Source organism: Kogia breviceps, chromosome 3 (assembly GCF_026419965.1).
Source record: "Kogia breviceps isolate mKogBre1 chromosome 3, mKogBre1 haplotype 1, whole genome shotgun sequence".
In the NCBI taxonomy this organism is placed as follows: domain Eukaryota; kingdom Metazoa; phylum Chordata; class Mammalia; order Artiodactyla; family Physeteridae; genus Kogia; species Kogia breviceps.
Genome location: NC_081312.1, coordinates 170078594 through 170106080, shown reverse-complemented (window position 1 = coordinate 170106080; position 27487 = coordinate 170078594). Strand labels below are relative to the sequence as shown.

Sequence of the window (27487 nt, the reverse complement as noted above, 5' to 3'; positions counted from 1 at the left end):
GCCTCATTTCCCTCATCTGTAAAATGGGGTCATAATATATACATGTGCACGTGACCACTGATCTAGCTGTCCTGCCTGGCACAAATGAGGGGATGGGGGGCTGTAAGCCCTCCCCTGCTCGTCCCCTTGAGCTGGTTTTTCATCTTACTCCATCTCCCACTACTAAATACCCTTCTCTCTTCTTCTGACCCTCCCGGGAGCAGAGAGAGGGAGGGGCCAGGGTGAGGGGTGTGTCATGACACGCACAGGTCATGACCAAGAGGGAAGAAAACTCACTCTGTCCAGGACAATGTAGGGACTCTGGGGGAAAATTCAGCCTTTTTAAAGCTGAATAATATTCCATTGTAGGTATACACCACATTTTGTTTACCCATTCATTTGCTGATGAACCCTTAGGTTGCTTCCACCTTTTAGCTATTGTGAATAATGCTGCTGTGAACAGGAGTGTACAAAAGTTTCTTTGAGACCCCGCTTTCAATTTTTTGGGGGAATATACCCAGAGTGGGATTGCTGAATCATATGATAATTCTATTTTTATTCTGGGGGGAGCCACCATACTAGTTTCTATGGCAGCTGCACCATTTTACATTCCCACCGGCAGTGTCCAAACATGTTTCTGGCTCCTAAGTTTGATTTCCTGGTGTGCTGGTCTGGAGCAGATTAGAAGCAATGAATTAGAAGGGACCAGCGGGTAAAACAATAGCATGAAGTGTCATCTGGCAATCTAATGTTAAGTGACAAGAATTACAAGGAGCAAAACTAGCACTGGATTATTACAATATTCAGTAATGGATACTCTTAACGATGCTCTGGAATATAATGAAAAAGTTAAATTATGTTTGATTTCCATTGTATAAGGAGGCAGGCATCCTTATACCATTGGTAATTATGTAAGAAAAACATCCATTGATAATTATGTAAGTACTGAAGTGTTTAATTTTAGTATGATTTCCAAAACAGAGTTCCATTAAAAATTGTGAGGGACTTCCCTGGTGGCGCAGTGGTTGAGAGTCCGCCTGCCGATGCAGGGGACACAGGTTCATGCCCCGGTCCAGGAGGATCCCACATGCTGCGGAGCGGCTGGGCCCGTGAGCCGTGGCCGCTGAGCCTGCGCGTCCGGAGCCTGTGCTCCGCAGCGGGAGAGGCCACAACAGTGAGAGGCCCACGTACCGCAAAAAAAAAAAAAAAAAAAAAAAAAAAAAGGGCTTGGTCCTTAAGGAGGTCATATTCATTTATCCTGGAAGTTCACTTTTATGGCCTTAACCCCTTCCTATAATGCCACCTTAGTGAGACGTCGCTGTTTCCATATATAATAATCATACAAAGGCCTTTTCAAATTTAAATCATGATGTAATAAGGACATATACTAAACCAAAATAATATTTTCAGCTAATGGTGTTTGTATGGTCATGAAACGTTTATTGATTAAGGAAAGAGGGAATCCACTGAGCTAGGAAAACATTCTCCAAACTACTGGAGAATGACAGGTCTAACAAATAATTACCACTTGGGGGTGTACATTGAGCTGTCTTACATACAGAGCACCAGGGATCTGAAAGAAGTGAGGAGGTGACATATGGCCTGAGGAGGGTCATGACCTAGTTATGACACACCAGGGGCATTATTACAGTGTGTGGGTTGCACATGGGAGGAACGGGGGTCAGCGAGAGATGTGCCCTTCATCCCGGGCAAGAACCACTGGGCCATCCCGCTGATAGCTGGCAGGCTGGCAGGCTTGTCCAGAGGCGGGCTGCAGATGCATGGTGGTGAGTCTGTGCAAGCCAGGCCAGGGCGCTGCGGATGGAGGTGAGCTGGGAGGCAGGAGAAATGTCTGTCGGAAAGCTTGGTCGGGGTTCACCACCAGAGACCAAAGCCGAGGTTAGGGAACCCAAAGGGATCTGAACAGAAGGTACTGAGACTGAGAATAAATAAGTAACTGATAGTTAAAATGGCAGAGGGTCGTGGGTGGGCTTCCCTGGTGGCGCAGTGGTTGAGGGTCCGCCTGCCGATGCAGGAGACACGGGTTCGTGCCCTGGTCCCGGAAGATCCCACATGCCGCGGAGCGACTGAGCCCGTGAGCCATGGCCGCTGGGCCTGTGCGTCCGGAGCCTGTGCTCCGCAACGGGAGAGGCCACAGCAGTGAGACGCCCACATACCGCAAAAAAAAAAAAAAAAAAAAAATGGCAGAGGGTCATTGCAAGGTGCGTGGGGACATCGCACACAATGAGGTTATGCTTTCCCATCTTTTTATTTTTTAAAAATCTTTATTGGAGTCTAGTTGCTTTATGCTTTCCCATCTTGCATTGGCAAAATGCTGCTGTCACTTTGTTCGTTCCACATCCTGGCTCCTTTATGAAGTCGGGTGTGTTGTCATTCCAGGTTCACGGTGAGGAAACTGGATGGTGAACCCAAGCCCCCTTCAGTCACATCCACGTCAGGAGTTGAGCTGGGACTGGAATTCCCTTCCCTGGAGCTTTTCGCTACCAGGTGAGCCTTGGTCCTGTCATTTTCCAGTCTAAAAATCTTCCCCTTCCTAGAAAAAGCTTTTGTTTATAATAAATGTCTTACGTCTTAATGGGCAGTAGGCTGTGGGGTCTGGAGGGTAGCTTGTGTAACATATTCAGTCAAAATCACAGGTTAATACCCTGGTTTCCTCAGCAATGTTAGCTTAGGAAGTGGCCTGAACTTAAGGTGACTTGGTTTTTGAAAGTCTTTTTTAGAGACCCTAGGTTTTTGGCACCTGGCACTGAGACTTTTATTTCAGTAGTACAGATTCTATACTAACCACGAAGCCTGTGCTGGACTAATGATTTTTATCTAAAATGAAGATATTTATCGGTTTTGCAGGCAATGAAGCAAGGGCTTTTGCATGTATGTTTGAACCTCGGTGAATATTTCAGAAAATCACTAAAATGTAAGACTACTGAGATTGTTTATGTTATTTAAAGCTTTTTAAAAATTAACTAGATTGATAGAGAATGAATCTTGGCCATATTTTCTTTTTTAACTGGAAGTTCCCTTGTTTAGTAGTTGTATCTTTAAACCTGAATTACTGCTAGTTGGTTACAAATGAAATAGCTCAAGGCACTGCTGTATTCTAGAATATTCTGCAAACAAGTGCAGTTTAGGATTTATAGTAACAATGAATTCTAAGGTAGAGTGGGCTCCCTTTCTTCCTAACTCATGGTGGGGATCTCTTATAGAGAAGATTGCCTTGGAGCTTTGTGAAAGATCCTCTTGGGGTCTAAAGCAAAGGCCAGAACAAAGCCGTGACTATAGGAACCATCAACGCATGTTGCTCTTTGGGAGAAAAGTTTGGGAGCTTGAATGTGAAACACTTCCGGGTGGTTCAGTGCATATTAAGTTTAAGAGCCCTGCCTTTGAAGAGGGAAGACCAGACTTCTGTCCAGGTCTGCTCTGCCTGACATAGCCTCTTCTGGACACTCCACTGTTTCCATGACATGGATGTCTTAAGTCAAAGCATGATGTACAAATAGGATAAAAACAAAACTGTAAAACTAACAAAAATTCAAACTGGCAATGTTGATGTGAGACAGATGGTGTTCTTTGCTGAAACTAAATTGTACAGGGTTAGGTTTATAGCAGATAAATGTAGCTTTAAGTCCAATTCTATTTTTTTAATTTTTAATTTTTGGCCATGAGCAACACGTGGGATATTAATTCCGCAATCAGGGATCGAACCTGCGCCCCCTGCAGTGAAAGCTCAGAGTCTTCACCACTGGACTGCCAGGGAGGTCCCCCATTCTGTTTTGATTAAATAATGTAACTGCAGATGGGCTTTGTTTGCTAAATCGGACTAATCAGACTTCATACGTAACCAAACTTTCCCCAGCCAGCAGTCCTTCAGTGCCACTTTTAAGGAGGTTTCCTAGCAAATTTCAGAACATCCACAGTCTTCTAGATTAGAAGCTTTTCTTTTTTTTTGGTAAAGGACCAGATATTAAATCTTTAGGCTTTGTAGGCTAAGAGGCAAAATTGAGGATATTATGTAGATACTCACATAATAAGAAAATGTCTTTTCACACTTAAGAAGTGTTTTGAGATTAAGTCTTTTTTTTGAAAATGTTACTTTTCCTCTTACACAGTTTTCAGTGGAAAACTAAACTAGATAAGGAGTTCTTGATAGTGTGTAATTGCTGTTATTTTCTTTCAGAGGCTATGAAAAGTATGTTCTCAAGGAAGGAGTGAATGACATATTTGAAGTGAATAACTGGCAGATTTAGATAGAGCCTCTCAACCTTGGCACTACTGCCATTGTGGGCTGTACGGTTCTTGCCGTGGAGGCTGTCTTGCACACTGTAGGATGTTTAGCTGCATCTCCGGCTTCTACCCACTAGATGCAGTACAGTCCCTCCCCAGTGGGAATAATAAAAAGTATCTCCAGGAAATGCCCTGGGGTCCAGTGGTTAGGACTCGGCACTTTCACTGCTGAGGGCCCACGTTCAATCCCTGGTCCGGGAATTAAGATACCACAAGCCATGCGGTGTGCCCCCCCCCCCCCAAAAAAAAAAGTATCTCTAGACAGGGGCAAACCACTGTTTGGGACAAACTGGCGAAAGTGGTCAACTGAAGAAATATGGCTTATCAGTACATATGTGCCTCTTGCAAGCACACACACACACACACACACACACACATATGCAGGTGGGCGCATGCACACACACACGGCATACACATTTTTCTTCTGGAGGATCTGGGTGCTTTCAGGTTAATAAGAAAAAGAGAAGAAGACATAAGGCATGGCAACCTGAGCTGTGGAATTCTGATTTCTGCCTTTGAAGTAGACAACTTAGTGAATTATACTTTCACTCTGATGTTTTTCTTCCTAATGCAGTCAGAGCCAGGCTCTGAGAAGTACAACTCCATTTCACAAGGGCTCTTTTCCTGGTTAATTACATTCGAGAGAAAGCATTAAAGGTGATAAACACTATTTATTGCCAAAAGATCTCTATAAATATCAGAAGCTTCACAATGCAGAGAATGAGAAAAATATTTTCTCAAAAATTTCAGCATATAATCAAAGGAAATTATCCATGACGACTGTAGCTTTTTACGGTCATCACTAGCAACCTCCCCAGTCCCCAAATAATTCCCTGTCCTTCTGTTGCTGAGAATAAAGGAGAGAAAGAAGAATACCAGGAGACTGAGGGGGTGAAAAAGGAACCTGTTTTGGTTCTTGTCTAACCTCCTACAGGTAACATATAGTCCTGGGGTGCCTCTTAGATGCCAGGCACCGGGTGAGCACATGGAGGAGTCTGGGAAGCATGGGGGCCCTTTAGAAGCTTACAGTTCAGGAGGCAGGATCAAGCAAATTAATGCACAAAAAACCCCATAAAAAAGTAGGAAGAGAAAAGTGGTTTTATTTATTTATTTATTTTTGCGGTACGCGGGCCTCTCACTGATGTGGCCTCTCCCGCTGCGGTGCACAGGCTCCGGACGCGCAGGCTCAGCGGCCATGGCTCACGGGCCCAGCCACTCCACGGCATGTGGGATCCTCCCGCACCGGGGCACGAACCCGCGTCCCCTGCATCGGCAGGCGGACCCCCAACCACTGCACCACCAGGGAAGGCCGAAAAGTGGTTTTAGATAAAATCTATGTGAGTTTATGACCTCCAGCATCATGAGGGCTTGAGAAAAAGCAGTGCTTGTGCTGGGCCTGAAGGATTATAAAAATGTGGAGCTGGGGCAGGGGAGGAGGAAGAGGGTTTTGGGGGATGCGGTCATGAGTAAAGTGAGAGGTGGGAATGGCAGGCAAGGAATGAGTTCTGAGAACTTCTGATGGGCTGGAGGGAGGGTGGGCTTGAAGGTCAGGGGGAGTGGAGTTTTTTGGGTTTTTTTTTTTTTTTTTGCGGTACGCGGGCCTCTCACTGTTGTGGCCTCTCCCGTTGCGGAGCACAGGCTCCGGACGCGCAGGCTCAGCGGCCATGGCTCACGGGCCCAGCCGCTCCGCGGCATGTGGGATCTTCCCGGACCGGGGCACGAACCCGTGTCCCCTGCATCGGCAGGCGGACTCTCAACCACTGCGCCACCAGGGAAGCCTGGGAATGTTGTTTTTATTCTAAAACCAGTGAGAGGCTGTTGACAGATTTTAAGCAGGGTGGTGACAAGACTGCCCACTTCAGCAGCATCCACCTGGCTGCTCCTGGGGACCTCAGGCCTATTTGAATGTTGAACTATAGCTGCAGGTGTTTTGAGTTTCTTGGAGGCTAAAAATGTGAGGTAGAGACAATAAGTTAACACAACTCATCAACTATCCTTGTTTTACTTTAAAAATGCTGTTGGGGGGCTTCCCTGGTGGCACAGTGGTTAAGAATCTGCCTGCCAATGCAGGGGGCATGGGTTCCAGCCCTGGTCTGGGAAGCTCCCACATGCCGTGGAGCAATTAAGCCCGTGAGCTACAACTACGGAGTCTGTGCTCTAGAGCCCGTGTGCCACAACTACTGAAGCCTGCGAGCCACAAATACTGAAGCCCACGCACCTAGAGCCCGTGCTCCGCCACAAGAGAAGCCACCGCAATGAGAAGCCTGCGCACCGCAACCAAGAGTAGCCCCTGCTCGCTGCAACTAGAGAAAGCCTACACGTAGCAATGAAGACCCAACGCGGCCAAAAATGAATAAATTAATTAGAAAAAAATGCTGCTGGGTTTTTTGTGTTGGAACAGGGTCTGAACTGAGGCCAGTTAACCAAGATAAAGGTATGTGGAAGTACCTGGCTACTGGGAGACACTCAGTGAGTCCCCTGACAACACCCTAATGCCAGCCTCATGGGACTAAAGAGCCTTCTGGCCTGTGCTGGGAGGAGTACAAAGTGGCAGAGATGATCTTTGGACTCCCTTTCCAAGTAGTTAGTAGGGGAGTCATGAAGGGAGGTCCAGAAAGAAAAAAAGGTTTTGAACGGGAAAGAATCAATTTCCTGGATCAGGGGGCTCTTGAGCATATATACCACGGTCTATTCATGGAGTTTCCTACTCACAGGAACCCTCGGCTCTAGTTCTGAGGATGCTGAAGGAGTGCTATATTAAAATAATGTATCAGCTATTTAATTCTTTTAATTTCTCTGGGGACTAATCTGCCTTTTAGAGAAATAAGTTCCTTTTGCTGGGAATTCCCTGGTAGTCAGTGGTTAGGACTCAGCACTTTCACTGCCGGGGCCCGGGTTCAATCCCTGGTCAGGGAACTAAGATCCCACAAGCTGCAGGGTGCAGCTGAAAAAAAAAAAAAGTTCCCTTTGCCACCAAAATCCTATCTTGGCTCCAGAGCCTGCCTACTGCATCTTCCCACTCCAACCAGGATTCTACTAGGCGGAACCAAGCATATAAGACTGCCCCACAGTTCTAGGTCAGAGTCCCTTATTATCTGGGGACCAAGCAGTGAAAATTGTCAACATGAATACATGGAACTCCAATCAAAGAGTAATATCAAATCCTGGCCAGATCAGGATTAGGTTTAGCTGCATATAATTTAGGAGTTCAAAATAACAGTGGCTTATAGTATATATATATATATATATATATATATATATATATATATATATTTTTTTTTTTTTTTTTTTTTTTTTTGCGGTACGCGGGCCTCTCACTGCCGTGGCCTCTCCCGTTGCGGAGCACAGGCTCCGGACGCGCAGGCGCAGCGGCCATGGCTCACGGGCCCAGCCGCTCCGCGGCATGTGGGATCCTCCCGGACCGGGGCACGAACCCGTGTCCCCTGCATCGGCAGGCGGGCTCTCAACCACTGTGCCACCAGGGAAGCCCCTCTCTTTTCTTTTTAAAAAAAATAAATTTATTTATTTATTTATTTTTGGCTGCGTTGGGTCTTCGTTGCTGCGCGTGAGCATTTCTCTAGTTGCGGTGCGTGGGCTTTTCATTGCGGTGGCTTCTCTTGTTGCAGAGCATGGGCTCTAGGTGTGTGGGCTTCAGTAGTTGTGGCACACGGACTTAGTTGCTCCACGGCATGTGGGATCTTCCCGAACCAGGGCTCCTTCCCAACAGTGGCTTATATAAGTTTATTTCTCTCATGCAAAAGAGCACAGGGACATGATCTTAGGTCGAGGCTTCCCTCTTTAAGGTCACCTGGTACTTAAAAGTGCATGCTCTAGAATTCCAGCCCCATTCCAAAAAGAAAAAAGGAGGGAGCCTTTTCAGAGCACTTTCCTGGAAGATTCCACTCACGTCTTTGGCTGGACTTGGTCGTGTGGCCAGCTGTGGGCTCTGAGGTGGGCAGATTGTGTTCCTCACAAGGTGAAGGGCCCTGTACGAAGGGAGACGGGAGAACAGACACTGGGTGGGGATGCAGCCTCTCCCAACCTGACCTATGCCTGACTTTGTGAGGTGCTGGAATCTGCCTTGTCCAGAGGACATCCTAGTTCTCAGACATCACACATACACTTACCATTTTTATTCTTGGTGAGTAGGAGGGATAAAGAAGATAGTTTGGCAAGAGAGAGACTGGACTCCTTAAGGCTGATTAGCCTGGGGACAGAGGAATTTTCAGTGGTGAGGAAGACAGATACATCAGTTCCCACGTGGGGCTTCGCCCAGATACCCAGAGACTATGGCTGTCCCTGCTTCACTATTTACCCCGTAAACACAGCTCTGCTCACGGACAGGCACTATGTGGCGCGGTGCTCTCTTCTCCCTCTCCTCTCCTCTCCTCACCGCAGCGTTCTTCTCTGCTGAATGGGAGCTGACCTCAGAATCGGGCAGATGTTTCTGGTCCAAAAGGCCTGGCATTAGTGTTTCAGTCTACTAGCCATCTTTAACTGCTTATGGGAGTTTTCACTCTGACAGGATCTCTGGATAGAATTCTTTACTTCATAGGAATAAATCTCTCACAGTGGAATTTTAGGTGTATCCACAGGCACTAGAAGTATTCAGATTTTACCATTAAGTGACTGCAATCACTTGACATGTTCTAAACCTGTTCTTCTGACCGTTCACCTTACTGGACTATGAGTTTCTCTAGGGGAAGGGCTCTATTTTATCCATGCTTGCATCCCCAAGGTCCCTGGCTCGGTACTTATAAGAAATGTTCTGTTGATAAATGAATCACTAATGTTGGTCAGTCAAGTTGCTATCAGAGTCAATACTTTCCCGTAGCTGGTTACCACTGAGTATTCTGGGGGCCTAATTTGGGGGGGGGGGTCATTGGAGAATAAGAAGGTGACAGGAAGAGCACTGGTGGCGCAACAAAGGGTCTTGGTTACTCCACATCTGCCTTACAAATGTCAGAGTGACTGACCCAGGAGACTGGCGACCAGGTGATAAAGAACAGATATAGTCTGAGCAGGTATTTGGTCCGAGCTTTTAGCCATTTTCCTTCTTTTGACCAAAGGTCCATTTCCTGAGTTAACTTGGCTCAGTGTTTTCTGTCTTCTAGGAGGTGATTCAGGGAGTTGTGCAAGTGATTGGTTCATATTTCAAGGATAGGAGTGTGGCTGAAGAGACGGTAATTACGCTCTCCCTGATTCAGTCAAGCTAGCCTATTCTCACTGATTTGTTTTTATAAGTAGATATTTATAAATTGCTTAAGCTAATAGTGATATTGCTAATGTTTTAAATATACTGTGATTCCTTTCAAAACTTTGGTAAAAAAAAAAAGCTGCCAGAGCTAAAAAGTTTGAAGAGCGCGGACTTAGCTATTCACCCAAGTTCCAAATGCACCTCTCTACAACCAAAACCTTATATAGCGATTATGGAGGAGATGAAGAAAAATAATTCCCCAATGCTTCTTTCTGCTCAAAGAGCAGGGTGTGATTGAGTCGATCCAGCTGGATGTTTTCTAAGAAGGCTGAGTGTTCGAGGACGGGGTCTCAGGCCGTGGTGCTCCCCTTCCAGCCCCAAACCTGGGCTAGATCCATACTGAGGAAGTGTCCCTGCACTCAGAATCCCAAGTAATACATCATGGTAGATACTGTGGCTAAAGGCACAAGTTTTTTCTGAATAATGCTTCTCTTCAACCTGGTTGCCTTTGGTCGGGAGAGCTGGAGCCACAGAAATAACAAGGCTCCCCTCTCTTCAAGTCTAGAACTAGTCCTAAGCAGTCACTCCCAAACTCCTTGAAAAAGAAAGAAGACAAGCAAGACTCACTAGAGTGAGTCTCTTTTCTACTCAAACGTCTGCAGATTCCTTCCCTCATTATTCCAATCTGCTTCCCTGCTCTCCTCTGGTTCAGTGATTCCTGGAGCGGGGGCAGGAGGGTGGGGGTGGATGCAGCTAAGAGGGGACCTCATGGACTAGATCCCCACTTAGGCCATTTCTCAGTAGTCTGACCTTCCACAGGTTTAATTATCAGAATTCAAGTGTCTTTATTTGTAAAATGGGGAATAATAGGGTGGGCTTACTTGTGAAAAAAAATTAGTATCTGGCAGGTGTTCAAGAAATGACACCTTAGGGCTTCCCTGGTGGCGCAGTGGTTGAGAGTCCGCCTGCCGATGCAGGGGACGCGGGTTCGTGCCCCGGTCCGGGAAGATCCCACATGCCGCGGCTGGGCCCGTGAGCCATGGCCGCTGATCCTGCGCGTCCGGAGCCTGTGCTCCGCAATGGGAGAGGTCACAGCAGTGAGAGGCCCGCGTACCGTTAAAAAAAAAAAAAAAAAAAAAAAAAGAAATGACACCTTTCATTACCATCTTGGCATCCCACTGCTTCTGCAGCCTTTCCTAAAGTGTCCCTGTGTGTCACGCAGGAGGCATCTCTGCCTGCAGGATTCTGATGTGTGTGTGTGTGTGTGTGTGTTTTGGCAGGGGTGGGGTGGGGTTGACACCCTGGTAAATTACTGGCAAGGCTTTCGTACTTATCTTTCTTCTCCAGGCCTGCTGACCAGAAGTCATATTCCTGACTAAGCCCAACAGGCGCATTCCTAAGGGGAATAAGGTGGAAACATCAAGGCGGGGCCGGGGGGGGGGGGAGTGCAGAAAAGTCTCTGCAGACCAGTAGCTATCCATCCTTTGGCAACAGTCTGTGGCTACCCTGCCCCCTCCTCCAGATGCTTTTCTCAGTGAACACTGCCATCTAGTTCTGCCAATGACCTATTAGAACGAGAAGCTTGCAGTCATGCTGTCTCCTAAGTGCCATTCTGTGTCTCCTTGTAAGCCCTTCAAACCGTATCATTAATATTATAATTGTTCTGATTAAATAAAAATTTAATGTGCCTGCATGGATATGCTGCACATGTATGGTAATGACTGGATGCTTCCTTTCATACGACACTCAAATCACAACACAGCAATCAGAACAGACAATACAGTAACCCCCTCCCAATTTTCAGCCATCTTACCCATGCACTGTAGCCCTGAAAATCTGAATATTCCCTGACTTACAATTATGTTACAAGCTTTCCTGGGAAGCAAGAGGGTCAGAACTGCCTTAATAAAGAGAAATCATTTCATCTTCTTGCTACCTACCCACCTCTTTGAGGCTGCAGTTCTTTAGAACTTTCCTTCCTCATCTCCTCCGTATCAGCATTTTGCTATCATTTATATTCCAAGTGTTACTAACCTGAGCCCTTGGACTCTTTAATCAATAGAAATTGACAAGAGGCCAGATGAGAATGTCAGACATGGCTTTATGGGGGCTTGTGCTGCAGCATAAGGAAGTGAAAGCAAGCACCAGGTGTCCTTGCCCACTCCTTCACAAAGAGCTCCCTGGATCCTTTGATGGGGTGACAGTGGGGGTGAATCTGAAGGCCAGACAGGGGGCATGGCTTAGGCAGTTTGTCCATCCTTCTTGGCAGTGCCATATACAGAGATCATGTGCATTTTCCACTTTCTGTGCCGGCACCTCAAAATGGCAGACTTGCTTGTCACTGCCACCAGGAAGGTTGTGTAGTGGTCAACATCTACTGCACAGGCATGACGTTGTTTTTAATCACTTGTGGTTGATTCACGGCCTTCTGTTGCTTAAGGAAGCTTTACCCCTTGGTCCGTTTATGGTTGCCAGCTTCCTGTTGTTCAAGGAGGTGCTGTCCAGGTACAAGTGTCCTGGTAGATGACCCTAGGTCCCAGCTGATCTCATTCTCCCTTGAGGGATTCTACACCTATTATTCTTTTTCTTAAAATTTACTTATTTTATTTATTTATCTTTGGCTGCGTTAGGTCTTCGTTGCTGCGCGCAGGCTTTCTCTAGTTGCTCTGAGTGGGCGCTACTCTCTGTTGCGCTGTGCAGGATTCTCATTGCAGTGGCTTGTCTTGTTGTGGAGCACAGGCTCTAGGCACATGGGCTTCAGTAGTTGTGGCATGTGAGCTCAGTAGTTGTGGCTTGCAGGCTCTAGAGCACAGGCTCAGTAGTCATGGTGCACGGGCTTAGTTGCTCTGTGGCATGTAGGATCTTCCCAGACCAGGGATCGAACCTGTGTCCCCTGTGTTGGCAGGCGGATTCTTAACCACTATGCCACCAGGGAAGCCCTACACCCATTATTCTTAGGGGTCAAGGGGCCAAACGTCTCTTCTTCTGGAGCTACTTCCTGCTGAACAGGGGCCACAGACCCTAGCCTACCCTAGAGGTGTAGAAGTCCCTTGATGACTGTTCCAAGGACTTACAGGGACGTGGGTCACCTTCTAATGGAACGGGTTGAAATCCTTGGGGCACCATGAGCCTCACTTGGAACTGTTGAAGCCTGGAAGACACAAATCTAACTAGAAGATTAAACAGGCAGGGTCTGAATAATAACAAAAGAACTACTGCCACTAGAGGGCCCAGGAGACACAGGAACCAAGTAATGCCAGGGATGTAACCTTTGAGTCCCATATAGTTTGGGCAGTGGAGTAGCTGAACCCATGTAACCATTTAGCTTGTTCATAAATTTATTGAATATTTAGTTCAACTTCCTCCAAGTTGTTGATGTATGTACTGAGAGTTTTGTTAATTACTGCACAAACACCCTCTTGTTCAGCCAGAAGATAATCCAGGGTTAACCTATTGTCAAACACAACATCGTCTAAGGAATCTAGGGACTCCTGGAGGTCCCTTAAAGGCATCACCTTTTCTTTTTTTTTTTTTTGGACTGCACCAAGTGAGGTTTTCGGGACCTTAGTTCCGCAACCAGGGATTGAACCTGTGCCCTCGGTAATGAAATCACTGAGTCCTAACCACTAGGGAATTCTCATCACCAATTTTTGAGGCCAGGTTCTCTATGGCCTGTGTGAGGTTTCTTAAGGTTGTTTTGTGATAGGGAAAAACGCCCCAAGGGCAGCCACTCCTATGGCCGCCCCAATTCCTGCCAGGATTAGTCTGAGTACCCAGCTGTGTCTGTTTTGAGAGATGCCATTATTATATATGGTGGTACCTTGTCCTTTAGGGCCCAGTCGTCCCAGAGTGCATTCTCCCCGGAAGCGAACACTGTCTAAGCATGGATAGGCCATTGCTCGGAGAGGCCAGGAGAAGGAGGAATTTGGGTTCCCTTCGAAGGGTAGTTTATTTTGCGGTGGACCACAGAGGAACAGATGTCCAGTGGGGGTGCAAGCTTGGCGGGGTGAAGTGGAATTAAACCATCGACGTAAAAGGGAACCCCAGCTAGGTGCATTATTGCATCTGGGGGACAGGGGCCCTCCGTCTAGTGGTCCTCCATCTAGTTCTGAGTTTTCCTCTATTCCCTCCTTGTCACTGAAGGCAGATGGGGTCCGATAGGTGAGCCTCCAGAAAGGGGCTGCTGGTCCCTTCCAGTGCATACAAGAGGTGTTGGGTTGGGTCCCTGAGGAGAGCAGAGATGGGTCCACACGCCAATGAGTCTGGTTAGGAGTGCATGAGGAGCTTTAAGGGGAAATAGACACAGGATCAATAGAGAGCGAGCGTCCCGTATCAGTAAGGCGGATATCTGTCTGGCAGGGGCGACAGGGTGTTCCTTGCCCTGTGCAGAGAAGGGGCCGCTTGACCCAGAGACCGGTTTGGTTCCAAGGGTCTGTAAGCTCTACACACCCGATATCATCATGATCTTCGAGTTCCACTCTTAGAAGAGGCGTGCTCTTAATGGGTTCAGAAGTCAGGATGAGATTAATGTCCTCATCTACAGGCACAAACCGGAACCAAGAAACCCCCTCTTGTGAGAGGGGATGACAGATCCAACGATTAGAGAGATTATTTCCTGAGGCCAAAATGCTGGAATAGTTGACGACTGAGTTTTCTCTCCAGGTTCCGCTTCCCCTATTATTTTCTCCCCAGCCCCTCTTTAGGAGAAGGGCCAAGAGAAGTGCCCACGTTTTGCACTCCGTCATTGGTTCTGGTCTTCTAGACCCAGGAGGGACAAAAGAGTTGCTTTTTCAGTGTGGGTGGTTGAGCAAACTGCCAAGATGTGAGCAAAACTATTACAAAGTAATCAAACAGAAGTCCAGCCTACCACATCCTCCTTTACTCATCTGTTAGTGGTGCTTGGTTTTTGAATAAGCATCTCAGGTCTTCTACTGTCTCACAGGCGTATTCTTCTGTTGTGGCCTGTGGGGTTTTTGGAGGCAAGAGTTTTAATCTAGATATATATACCCAACTAGGTATTCCTTGTAGTTTAATGGCAGTGGTGGTGGCTAAAATTACAGGGGCCTTTTCATTTTGGTAATAGTTGATCTCCAGGGGATCCCTCCTTGCAAGTTTTAAGAAGAACTTGGTCCCTGAAGTTAATTTGTGGAGGGGCTGCCCCTTCTGTTGTATCCCTAGTGGGACCTGGCAGTGACTTCTTGGCTTAGTCCAAGATTGCCTTTTGAACCTGTCCCAGGTTAATAACACACTGTAGGCTCTGGCTCACTTCCTCATACCAGTGGTAAGGAAGGGCCTCTCATAGGTCACTTCAAATGGTCTAAGCTTCAGGCGACTCCTGGGGGCTATGTGAACCCTGAGGAGTGCAATAGAAAGCAGGTTGGTCCAGGGCTCATGAATCTCTTGGCAAAGTTTTGTTAAGGTTTTCTTTAAAGTATGGTTCATTTTGTCCACTTTTCCGGAAGATTGGAGGTGCCAAGAGGTGTGCAGATTGTAGCTAATTCCCAAGGCGGTCGATAGGCCTTGGGTGATCTTCGCTATGAGGGAGGGCCGATTATCGCTCTGCAGGGATTTTAGAAGCCCAAACCGAGGAATCGTCTCTTATTTAAGAGGGCCTCACAGACTTCAGTGGCCTTTTCAGATTGAGTGGGGAAGGCTTCCACCCATCCTATAAAAGTACTGACAGACACAGGAAGATATTTATATCCAGACTGTGGGGGCATTTGGGTGAAGTTTAATTGTCAGTCTTCCCCCAGGTATGTCCCATGGGGTTGAAGTGGCTTGAGTAATGAAGGAGGGATTGGATGGGCCTGCGAATTATTATGGGTACACAAATCACAGGCAAGGGTCACTCGTTTAATTGTTCCTTTAAGCCCCTTTCCTGAAAAGGTCCTTTGTATCAAGTCCCATAGTGTATTCCTCCCACAGGGGGTGGCACCATGTAAACCCTTAATGAGCCTCCTTTCTTGGGCCCCAGGGATAAGAAACTTGTCATCCTTTATATACCAGCCTGTGCTTTCTTTCTTATAGCCCCATTTTTCAGCATTCTCTTGTTCCTGTGGGGAATACTGGGGCAGGCCAGGGAGTTCAGGGGGGCCAATCACTAGGGCCATGATTTGGTCAGGCTCTTGCGACTGAACTGCCTGTTTTGTGGCCTGATCAGCTTTGTTATTTCCTTGGCTTATAAAGGACCCGTCCTTCTGATGGCCCTTACAGTGAATTACTGCCACCTGGGTCAGGAGCTGCACTGCTTCTAAAAGAGCCAAGATTAAATCTTTAGGTTTTATGGAAGAATTTCTAGCAGTTAACATTCCTCTCTCTCTCCAAATGGCAGCATGAGCGTGTAGCACATGGAATCCATATTTAGAATCAGTAAAAATATTTTTCTGGGCTGAAGTCTGGGGTGGTGGGGCCTTGGCTTCTATGATTTCATTTAAGCTAACTATAGCATCCTGCCATTCGGGTTCCCATCTCTGTAAAACTACTCCCATCAGTGAACCGTTCAGCCTCAGGGTTGTCAAGGGGTTCATCTAGAAGACTGGATCTGCTGGAATAAGTTTGTTCTCTTGTCTCTGTACACTGATGCAATAAATCTCCATTTTCGACAGCTGTGAGAAGAGTTGCTGGGTTTAAGGCTCGGCACACCTTTAAAGTAATATCAGAGGTATCCATTACGAGAGACTGATATTTTGCTAACCTTCCCCCGGTTAACCAACGGTGTCCTTTGGCTTCTAACAGACTGCACCTGATGAAGAGATGATGCATCTAGGTGTTGTCCCATGGTGAGCTCAGAAGGCTCACTGACCAGTGGGGCCATGGCTGCTACCGCCTGTAAGCAGCTGGGGCATCTCGGGGCTACTGAGTCCAGTTGTTTTGAAAAGTAAACCACTGGCCTTTGATCTGCTCCCAGCTTTTGGGTCAGGACTCCTTGTGCTATCCCTGACCTCTCATCGATAGGGTGAAGGGTTTGTCTAAATTTGGAAGCCCCAGTGCTGGTGCCCTACTCAACTCAATCTTTAGAGTCTCAAAGTCCCACTGGTGGTCCCTACTCCATTAGAGGGGTTCCCTTTCTTCTCCCTTTAGAGCTTCCGGTAGGGGTTTGACTATAAGGCCATAATCTGGAATTCAGATATGGCAGAACTCAGCCATTCTGAGAAAGCCTCCGAGTTGTCTCTTTGTGGCTGGCGATGGTAATGCACTAATGGCTGTTTTCTGATTTATGGCCAGGGCTCATGCGATGGGGGTCAAAACAAACGCTAAATATCGAACCTCTTGCTGTGAAATACGAGTCTTTGTTGGGGAGACTTTATATCCCCTTTCTGCCAGGAAATTTAGGACCTTAACAGTATTCTGATCTGAATCTTCCTTTACCTACTTATTAATAGGTCATCAACATACTGTAACAGTTCCATTTTTCAGGCTCAGTTCCCTCAGTTCTTTTCCTAACGCATTTCCAAAAAGACAGCAGCTGTCCCAAAGGCCCTGTGAAAGCACTGTCTAAGTGTAGTGAATAGCTTCCTGGGTGTCAAGTTCCTTCCATTCAAAGGCAAAAAGGTACTGGGAGTCTGGATGTAGGGGGATACAGAAAAATACATCCTTGAGGTCTAACAGAGAGAAGTATTGAGCACCCCCTGGCATTTGAGTACAGTGTACAGGCTTGGCACCATTGGGTGAATGGGATGGATGACTGCCTCACGCACTGCTTGTAAGTCTTGCACAAACAGGTATTCCCGTGTCATCGGGAGGCTTCTGGATGGGGAGAATTAGAGAAGGGGACTAGCAGGGCCGAATGAGCCCAGGTTCCAAGAATTTGGTGAGCGGTGGTTGGCCCCCATCCCCACCCCTTCCCCTGCCTCAACACCTCAGGCTTTAAAGGACAGTGCCTCTGCCAAGGGTATTTTTCACCAGGCTTTTCCTCTATTTCTTTCTTTCTTTTTTTTTTTTTCCTCCTCTATTTCTATTGGGGGAACATGCTTTGCCTTTCCTGGTACCAATATGTCCCAAACCACACGATCTACCTGTTCCCTAATTTCTTGTGGACTATTTTTATGACTAAACGGCGGGTCATCTGGGGCTACTAACAGACGCATTCTCTGTTCCGATTTTCTGCCTTCTGGGACCGCACCCTGTTCTGAGAGTACTAGCTCCCAGTAGTTTATTCAGCAAATCTCTTCTGAGGAGGGGGAGGCCATTGTGGCACATACAAAAAGGAAAGAGTGCTGATACCGGAATCGACCTCACAGGTAAGGGGGTGGGATGTAAATCGTCTTACTTTTGGCCGCCCATCAATCCCCGTTTACAGTACAGTCATGGTTGCAGAGGGGACCAGCAGGCCAACGCAGGACAAGGACACCCACCACTTAACCCAACAAATGGCAATAATACAGTTCAGAGCATGGAACTTTTAAAACTACGGACTAATAACTGTAATATTACTGAGAGACAGGGGGGGCACAAGTTAAAAAAAGGTTAAAATCGTCCAGAATTAGACAAAATCATGTTTACACTGCCTTTGGCAAGATGTACACACATTGCTGATGCTGGGTATCAGTTCCCTTACTTTTCTTCCCAGTTAGTACCTGCGTCCGTCACTAACACTTCGTGTCTCTGTACCTCAGTTTCTTCATATGGAAAATGGGTTGCGCCAGGTTTCTCCTGTTCAAAGCATTCTGTCCCCGCGTCTCCCCTCAGCACGCCTCTCCTGGCCACCTGGAAAGGGTGGGAGGGTTGTTTCTGCCGCCTTACTTTGTCCTCCCGACAGGCGAGGGTGCAGCGATGCACTGGGGGTGGCGGGGCGGGGACCACCCTCCAGAGTCCCCACACGCACGGCCCACGACGAGGTCGGGGAAACAGGAGAGCAGGCACTACTCAACGGATCTGACGGTAACCTGCGGGGAGCGCGGCGCCGCCCGGGCCCAAGGTGCATTCCGGGCAGACGACAGGCGGCTCAAGACAGGAGAGCGCCTCCACCCTGCCCAGCTGCCTCTCAGCGCATAAAAGAGAAAAAAAGCCCCTCACTCCGCTTCACCCCACCGCCCCCGCTCAGCCCGGAGCAACCCCGCGGCCCCCACCCCACGGCCCAGGCGCCGCACGCACCTCTCTTCCCCGCACCGATCCCTCGCGCCGCCGCCGCCGCGCTGCCCGCGCCCGCGGGAGGGCACCCTCCTCGGTCGCGCATCCGCTTCCAGGGCAGAGGGCGGTGCGGTGCCGGGGGGCGGGGCGCGAAAGGGCGCAGAGGGCGGGGCCGGGAGGGCCGGACCCAGAGTCCCTGCGGCCGCCCACGCCCAGGCCCGGCGCTGCTCCTCCCCGCTGCCAGCGTTCCCGCCGTCCACCGCCCGCGTTCCAGCCGCTCGCGTGCGCCCCGCGTCCCCGAGTCGCCGCGTTCCCGCATCCCGAGCGGCCGCGCCCCCTGAACCGGAACCGCTTGCGGCCGCCGGCGCGGAGCCGGGCCGACCGGGACGCGGAGGCGGCTGCGCGGCGCCCGCCATGGCGGCGGCGGGGTGAGCCGGGCCGGGCGGCCGCAGTCGCGCGGGCGCGGGCGCTCCTCCGCCGCGGACAGGCCGCCGGGCCGGGCGAGGGGAGCCAGGCCGCCCATGGCGAGGCCGCGCCGCCGCCGCCGCTGCTGACCCGGGGCCGCGCCGGGGCCGGGGCGCCCGCCATGGGGAACACCGCCTCGTGCTGCGTGTCGTCCAGCCCCAAGCTCCGCAGGAATGCCCACTCGCGGCTGGAGTCCTGTCGGCCTGACGCCGACCTGAGCCGCGAGGACACGGGCTGCAACCTGCAGCACATCAGCGACCGGGAGAACATCGACGGTGAGGCGGGCGGGCGGGGGGTCCCTCCGATCCCTCCGACGCCCCGCGCCGCCTGAGCGTGCGCCCCGCACCCCGCCCGGCGGCCGTTGCTCTCGGCCCTTCCCCGCGAGCGGGCCGGGGTCTTCGCCCCCGAGAGCGGGCCTGGGAGGGGTTCAGGCCGGGCTCCGGCCGGCTGTCCCGCGGAGCTGCCCGTCTAGTTGCGCGCAGAAGGGTGAGGCCGTCCGTCCTCCGAAAGGCGAAGGGTATGGGGACCCTGGGCAGGCCGAGGACTGGGTGCCTGGGTCAGCTGCCCGGAAACTCGCCAATTGACCCCACTTGCTGGCCTTCAGCCCATTTCCATAAAAAACTAACCTCCCCCAAAACACCACCAACAAAAAGCCTTTTTTAAGGGGGGGGGCGGTTTGAGAGATTGCAGTCAGATAGCTTCACCTGAATGCTTTAAAATTTTTTCTTTACAGCATTATCACAGTGATTTGCAGAGAGCTTTGGAATAAGTCCCCTCGTTTTTGCTTGAGGCTGAATTACAGTCCCGTGAATTTCTGATTGATTTGAATGACTTGGTTTGGATTAGTGTTTTGTAAAGGAAGTTAGAGGACTGATCGCTGCGCCTAGTAATGGTTGTTTATTTTATTGGTCTTACAGTATCTTCATTCGTACCATCTTAAAAATAAGCTACGTGGCATAATATCTACAGAAGGGTAGTTTATGCATCATACGGTTTATAAATTTTCACCTTAAAAATTTGAAATTGGAAATATATTTTTATGACAACTTTTTTTTAAACCATTGAATCTTTTCACAGTTGATGTGGTTGAACTAATCTGAAAAAATTTCTTGTGTGAATGAATTGGCACAAGTGTATCGTAATTTATTCTTGTCACTTTTAGGATGGCGCATTCCATCTAGTGTACAAAGCCAAATTTAAACTCTACCAAAGGGAAGAATTTTCTCATTGTTTGGCCTCATTTAATTTATTCTAAATAGTAAATTCTTCTTTTTAGGACAACAACTTTATTAAATGAGTACCATATGTAAAAGAGACTAAAAAACAATGTCTGGTTTATAGTAGGCACTTAGTAAACTAGGGTTCAGTATGACATTTCTAGTGGTGTTATTTTAGACTTCCATTATGTTGACCTACTCTTTCGTTGCCTTTGAACTATAACCGTACTTTATTTTTAAATTTATGCATTTAAAAGCATCTAGCAGGATATTAAGGTCGATCTGTCGTGACCATTCCTATGGTCTCAAGCACCTGAAAGAAGTGGCCAGCATGTAATAAACACTAAGTATTGTGTTTTAAAGGATTGAATGAATGATTTTGTTGTAGGAAATCATCACTTAGTCCTGTATAATGTTGGAACATTGAAGATAATTTCTCCCTTATGTTGTGCTCTAATATCAGGTAGAGGCATTGTGTTTTAAATAATGGATTAAAATAATACAAACAAAAGGAAGACTCATTTCTTAGGCCCAGGCTGCACGTTATTATCGCCTATAGTAAGGAGACAGGAAAATAAAAGTAATTGTAATCAGCTGTTCGGCAGTAAGGCTTAGAAGGATTTTGCCAGAAAAAAATAAGAGTAGTGTTGTGTTCTTTCATTTGGAAGAAATCTAAGTTTTGGTCATCATTCGCTTTTGAGAAAACATTTGGAAGAGCAGCAGCTCTTGTTTTGGAGGTTTGGGTGGTTTGAGAGACTGTAGAGCAGGTTAAGAGGATTTCTAATCTGGGCTGTAGATGATTTCTAATCTGGGATGTAGTGGCTTCTCACCCCAGAACCCAGTTGATATGAAGCTAGTTTAAACCCAGAAATACTAGTTCACTATTTAAACAATGTTCTCTCTGTCTGCCACATTCAGTCAATAATACTTGTAGTATTTACCTATTCGGCCATTCTCAATGGTTTCAATTAGAGTAGAAATCTAGGACTGGGCTTTGGCATTAGTATGTGTAAAGCGCTCCAGGTGATTCTAAGATGCAGTCGGGTTGAAAATCGCTGGCTGGGTGAGCCTTGGAAGTGTCACTGTTGTTCAGGGGCATTTTCCGTGGAAATTCATTCTGTCTGAGGCTGGGAGAAGAGAATAGATTTGCTTAAATTGTAGTGTATAGATGTACATATATATCTGTATTTTAACTTCTGATTGTTAGGTGATTAATAAACACGTAAAAACTACATCTCAGGAGTTCTTGATTTTAGTAGGTAACAAAAGCTGAAGTGCCTAAGTACCGTATTTCTTATATCCTGAAAGATCTTCCAGACAGCTAGTCTTGGAAGGTTCAGAGAAGTTCATGGAGCTGGGTTAGATTAGTTTCTTTAGAGCACAAAGATATGAGGTTCATGTTTTCCCTGCCCAAACACAGCAGGTAATGTTTGTAGAATTTCAGTGACTGCATTAGGCTTCCATGATGCCTACAGACAACTTGCCTGCCTTTGTATTTAGTGTACCTTCGTGTTAGGTTATTCCTGTTTTAGAAATTTATATTAGACTCATCAGTTACCCAGGTATTACTCCTGGTAAAATTACTGTGAGATTGAGAAAAAACAAAAACCCTTAGCAACAGTGATGGTAATAAGTACAACCCTTACATATTGCTTACTCTGTGCTGGATGCCGCTTTAATGCTCGACATCAGCTCATTCGTTCAGTGGTCACAATAACCCTGGGGGTAATATTATCCTTACTTTAAGACTGAGAAATGAGGCAGAGAGGAGAAATGACGTGCCCAAAGTCGTGGAGCCAGTAAATGACTACTGGAAACTTTCCATTTTTGCTTGGCTAGCCATCAAATATTAACTAAGTATTAACTAGTGTGGGGTTGCCTTCTGGGGTAGGCTGTGTGTCACTGCGTTGTATCCATGGTTTCTCTGGGAAGGACTTCCTCCATCTGTAACATGCTGGACTTAACCGGATTAGATTATTTTTGTGGGAGGAGGAGAAGAAGAGGAATGGACTAAAGAGATTTTAAAATTCGGTGAGACCAAATAAATCAGGATAATTGTAATATCTGTACCAGAGTGTCAGTTTGGGTTGACAAACTCAGACCTCAGAATGATTGGGAGCCACTTCATCCAGGGATCAGTGCTCATCCTTGACAATCCAATAGCTCCCTCAGCTCATATCCAGTCTGCTAGGAAGGCATGACTCTCTATCTTCAAAATATATCCAGAATCTGACCGCTTCTTAAAACCTCTCCTGCTGTTGCCGTCTAAGCAGCCTGACTGGTCTCCCTGCTTCTCCCTTTACCCACCAGTCTGTTCTCAGCACTGCAGCTGTGCTGAGATCCTTTTCAGAACTTTAACACTTCACTCCTCTGCGCAGAAAACTGCAGCGACTCCTTATGTCACATGGAGTAAAAGCCTTACAGTGAACTTGACAGTGGAGTCCTTCCAGTGGACTCTAAGGCCCTTTGTGATCTGCCTGCCCTCCTCAATCACTAGCTCTTTCCAGCCACACTGGCCTCCTTCAGTGCTGTTCCCTGAACACACCAGACATGCTGTCACTCCAGGGCCTCTGCTCTGTCCCTCTGCCTGGAATGCTCTTCTCCATGTGTTCTCTTGGCCAGCCCCCTCCCCTGACCTTCAGTCTTAGTTCAAGCCTCACTCTTTCAGTGAGGCCTTCCCAGTCACCCCACTTTAACATTCCTCTGGTCACCCCATCAACAATCCTAATATACATTTTGTGCACTATGATTTCTTAATTGCATGTCACCTGTAGTACATTGTATACACATATGTATGTATTGTAATAATATTTCTACTCTGGCATATAAGTTCTACCAGAACATTTTTGTTTTGTTCATTGATGTAACCTTAGTGCTTACAGTAGTGCCTGATACCTTGAAGACCCACTTTAGATATTGGTTGAATGAATGAGTGAAGCCAGCACTGAAGGACCTCAGAGGCACAGCTTCAGTGTGTGTATTTATGGGGTGAGAGGGAGCAGAAGCCAGTAGGGGATGAACAGGCCTCGTGACAAGGACAGCAGAGTGGGTGTGAAACTTGGTTGGTTTGCGTTTTCACCCGAGAGGTAAGCAGATAAGGTGATACCCTGAAAATGAAACTGAAGAAAGGTTTCAAAGCATAACAAAAGAAAAAAACACAACCAAACCGAAAGGAAACCAGTGGCTGGTGGAAATCTGTTTAATAGTGTGATAGGTTTAGTCTTATTTCAGAGGTCTCTTCAGATGAATGGCTTTAGCTGTGGTCTCACGTCCTTAAGGATCAAAATGAGACTAAAATGCTTATAAATCAAAAAACACTAGATAAACAAATGTGATTATGAACACAGCCATTCATGTGACTTTCTTGGATTAAACGTGAAATGTGTTCTGGGATATACGGCACTGGTATCTGAACCCCCTGGCCAGGGAAGCTGGAAGCTTGAGGTGCTCCCCCAGGCACAGCAGGGTAGCTGGGGGAAGCCCACTGCTATAAGGCTGGGGCGGCAAGAGAGCTGGTAACAGACCTAAGTGCCTGTTTGGACAGGAGCTTGGACTCCTGCCGTTGGTTTCCGCGCTGTCTGCAGCCTATGGAAATTGATCTCCTCTGCGTTCTTTCTCTCGAGTCTCGGTCCCACTTTAACCTTTCCAGCCTGACGGGCAAAACATGCCTGTAGACTTTGCTTCCAGGCTAAAATTTGTTAGCAATGCTGCCTGCGAGGTTTGTGAAGATGTTCCGACCAAATGTGGGCGGACTGCGTACAGTGGTGGCTCCATGGAGCAACGATTGTGGCCCCCTGACCTCCACTCCACTCACTTATTTTCCTCCCTACTTTAGAATCAGGGAGTCATTTGCTCCCATCCCCTCACTTTACGGATGAGGAAGCTGAATCTTGGCGAGGTGCAGTCTCTTGCGCAGGTCATGCAGATCCTGGAAGAGGGTAGTGAATCTCTTCACATCGTTCTCCTCATTTTACAGGAGAGGTAATCGAGCCTTAAAAGTTAAGAAACTTGCTCAAGTTTCCACAGCTAGTTAGTGGCAGAGTTGGGGTCCAATTTATCCTTACTTGCTAGAGCGTCACACCTCAGCTACCCTGTGATAGCTACTTAGGGAGGGAGTGATCTGTGCCTGTCTTGTTTTCAGAGGTTCAGTTGTTGCCTGTGTGCTTTTGGCTAGCGATACTTTGCAAATAGGATTTTTACTTTTCTGCTCCTTTTAGGGAGGAGTGAAGATTAAATAATTTTTTGGAATTGTAGATTTTCTCACCCTTTTCTACAAAGCTGATTGTTTCTGTCATCTTAAGGAGATGAATTGCTTTCACATTTCTGGCTAGATGAAACTAACAACACAAAGATTAAATCCATTCCTATCCAGGAAAGGGCAGAACCAAAAGGAAAAATATAATGAGAGGCAAGCCACGTGAGCAGCTTTGAAATCCTGTTTTAATCACGTAGGGTCAGAGATTTAGCTCCAAGCATATAGTGTTGGACTTACCTTAAAGGAAGCAGTGTTTGGTATTTTTCACAAGAGAGCAATTCATGGTATCATGCTTGTCATGCTTCAAGATACAGATCCTTTAACGATTCAACATCTAGGCACCCAGGGTAAGTCTGTGGCACCAACAGTTGATGTTAGAGCCTCTCGTCCTTTCGGTATCATTTTCAGCTGGTAGCTGGAAGGAAGGAGAGAGCTCACTCTCCCTGCAGCCTTTCGCGTCATCATGAAATGTTGAGTTTGTTGCTGGGAGTCTTGAGTAGGAGACCATTTCCTCTCTGTGCTTCAAGACTCACTGTTGTCCTATCCTACCTTTCCTGAAGAATGAGAGAAGGCTCTTCCCAGGGGGTTTACAGAATGTGCCTCTGGGTCTGTGAAGTTGTTGGAGGCCAAAGAGCAGGAGCCCAATAATCAGGAGGTCTGCGCTCCGGACATGACTCTGTCTTTGCTGTGGGGCCTCTGTCCTACTGAGCCACTTTCCTCTCTGCTTAAAAAAGGGTGCTTAAAAATACTGCCTTGAGGGCTTCCCTGGTGGCGCAGTGGTTAAGAATCTGCCTTCCAATGCAGGGGACACGGGTTCGAGCCCTGGTCCAGGAATATCCCACATGCCGCGGAGCAACTAGGCCCGTGTGCCACAACTACTGGGCCTGCGCTCTAGGGCCCGCGAACCACAACTACTGAAGCCTCTGCGCCTAGAGGCCATGCTCGACAACAAGAGAAGCCACCGCAATGAGAAGCCCGCGCACCGCAACAAAGAGCAGCCCCCGCTCGTCACAACTAGAGAAAGCTCGCGTGCAGCAACGAAGACCCAAAGCAGCCCAAAATAAATAAATAAATTTATTAAAAAAAAATACTGCCTTGACATATGACCCAAGGGACCTAAAATGAGACTAAAATGCTTAATAAACCAGAAAGTACTAGGTGCATGTATGTCATTATGAACACGGCGCTCATGTTGATTTTCTTGGATTAAATATGCAGTGTGCTGCAAGAGCTACAGCAACCTGTGTTTGAAATTTCCATAGCCAGAGAAGCCAGAAGCCAAGGGTCTCATCCAACTAACATATCAAGCATTCAAGGTAGTACTAGAAGGATAAGTAGAATTTTAGAGCTGGGTGGGATGAGGTTATGCAGACCTCTGTGACCTTTGAGTGGGAGCTTGCTGGCAGTAGAATTTGGAATAGAAATCATCCTCTTTCTAGCATTTACTGCCCTTCTGGGTTGCATCTTTCCAAAGTCATACCACGATGCCACGCAGTGAAAGTGGGATGAGTATTTGAGACAGCTTCCCCGACTCCTGGGGATGCCCGGCCCCCCTAGCCAGCCAGACAGTTGGCTGGCTGCCCGCGGAACTGGGTTCCTGGGAACGTCAGCCTGTGCCCAGACAGAGAGGGTAAGGCCAGAGATTTTAAAAAAAAAATTCTTCAAAGAATAAGGTTTTTGAGGCATGCATACAGGTGCTTTATTATATTAAAATACTACTTTAAATAAAGAGGAATTGATGGGCTGAAAAGTAAGCTCAGGAAGCCCTGAGTGAGTTTTTTTGGGCAGTTTGTGCCCATCTTTTTCATGGAAGAATCTGACTGGCTGGGTCCACAGCTGCAGAGAGGTCAGAGGAGACCTCGCCCTCTCTTCCGTCTCAGCTGCTTGTGCTGCTGATAGCTGTTTCGTATGGCTCCCTTCCTTTACTTCTTCTGGGGCTTCTTTTGCTCTCTGCCAGCTTGGAAAAAGGGGTGTGCTGAGGCTAAAATTGAGTGTGGTTGGTCTGACAGCTGACAAATAAGCAGGCTCCTCAGTCGGCAAGATTTTACCTAGAAAGTCTCTTGGTGACTCTGAGAAGAGAGATCATCTCAGGGATGGTCAGTTCCAAATTGCTACATTTTGGGCTTCTCTGTTTCCTTGCTGGGGAGGTTACACTTAAATACTGGAGTGGAAAACCTTGAAATCCTTTATTCTTCGCCTTTGTCAGAATATTGACATTCTATACAACAGTTTTGACTTTGTAAAGGAACTTTGTTTTTTTATTTGTTTTTCATATGGCTCAAAAGTTGGACCGAAAGGGAGTTCTAAAATATTTGGGCAATGGTAACATCTCTGGGATAAGTGTCTAGTCTCCTCTGGTTATCCTACTTTGATTAAAAAAATATTTCAACCTGATTTCATTATTTGATAGACACATTACCTAACATATGTAATTTTAATTCCTGGGTCATTCTTTTGTGGTCTTTGTCCCCTATTCGGGCTGTATAGTGGGGGCTCGTTGGGTGTGGTAGATGTGAGTGCCATGCTCAGCAGAGATGTACCAGCCTCCGCAGACATGTCAGCTGGCTCCTGGTACTGAGAGAAGTACAGCTGGAGTACACTAAAGATAATTGTTAGCAACTGCAATTACATCCTTGCCAGATTGCTTCGTGAGCTTTACAGAAATCTTAGTTGGATGGTGAAATGCCAGTCACTTCTATTTTGGACACCTCCGATTATAGACCTTGTGTCTCTGAGGAGGATGAATAGGAAATACTCTGCATGGGAGTTCACGTGTAATATAGCTGTGTGTTGCAACACTGTGTAGTGTTTGAAACATTTTGTAAGCAAGTTTTCTTGTGTATGGATGATTCTGTTCCTGGTGGGGAAAGAAGCTATCAAAGATATTGTGATTATATTTGATAAATTCTTGTCTCACTCTGCAAATTTAGCATTAATCAGGGGAATTAGTTCATGGATGGATAGGGTTAAGAGGTCTGTCCTTCACCTCAAGAAAAGGTTTCA

The 27487-nt window shown here is 47.3% G+C and overlaps 3 protein-coding genes and 1 long non-coding RNA gene across 5 annotated transcripts in view; 1 reads left to right on the top strand and 3 right to left on the bottom strand.

The window, feature by feature from the left end:
• LOC136793897 (myristoylated alanine-rich C-kinase substrate-like) overlaps positions 1-19135 on the bottom strand; it is a 29221-nt gene extending 10086 nt beyond the window's left edge. The window contains exons 1-2 of the mRNA XM_067030632.1: positions 18572-19135; positions 18089-18184 (exon numbers count right to left, since the gene is read on the bottom strand). Coding sequence (XP_066886733.1) covers positions 18089-18184; positions 18572-19135 — 660 coding nt within the window. The remainder of the gene's footprint in view (positions 1-18088; positions 18185-18571) is intronic.
• LOC136793863 (uncharacterized) lies at positions 1401-8489 on the bottom strand. The gene is made up of 3 exons (XR_010839891.1): positions 8409-8489; positions 8189-8267; positions 1401-1811 (listed from the first exon to the last, which is right to left on the bottom strand). It is a non-coding gene; the product is annotated as an uncharacterized lncRNA (long non-coding RNA).
• On the bottom strand, positions 11560-18141 carry LOC131753824 (endogenous retrovirus group V member 1 Env polyprotein-like). The gene is given in 2 exon segments (XM_067030316.1): positions 11560-14440; positions 18055-18141. A coding segment is annotated over 1 exon segment (1059 nt). The 5' UTR covers positions 14224-14440; positions 18055-18141; the 3' UTR covers positions 11560-13164.
• Positions 19082-27487, top strand: part of CCNY (cyclin Y) — a 126350-nt gene continuing 117944 nt past the window's right edge. The window contains exon 1 of one of the 2 annotated variants that reach the window (XM_059056723.2): positions 19082-19287. In XM_059056723.2, coding sequence (XP_058912706.1) covers positions 19134-19287 — 154 coding nt within the window. In that variant the 5' untranslated portion in view covers positions 19082-19133. The remainder of the gene's footprint in view (positions 19288-27487) is intronic. The other variant, XM_059056721.2, reaches the window with a different exon arrangement.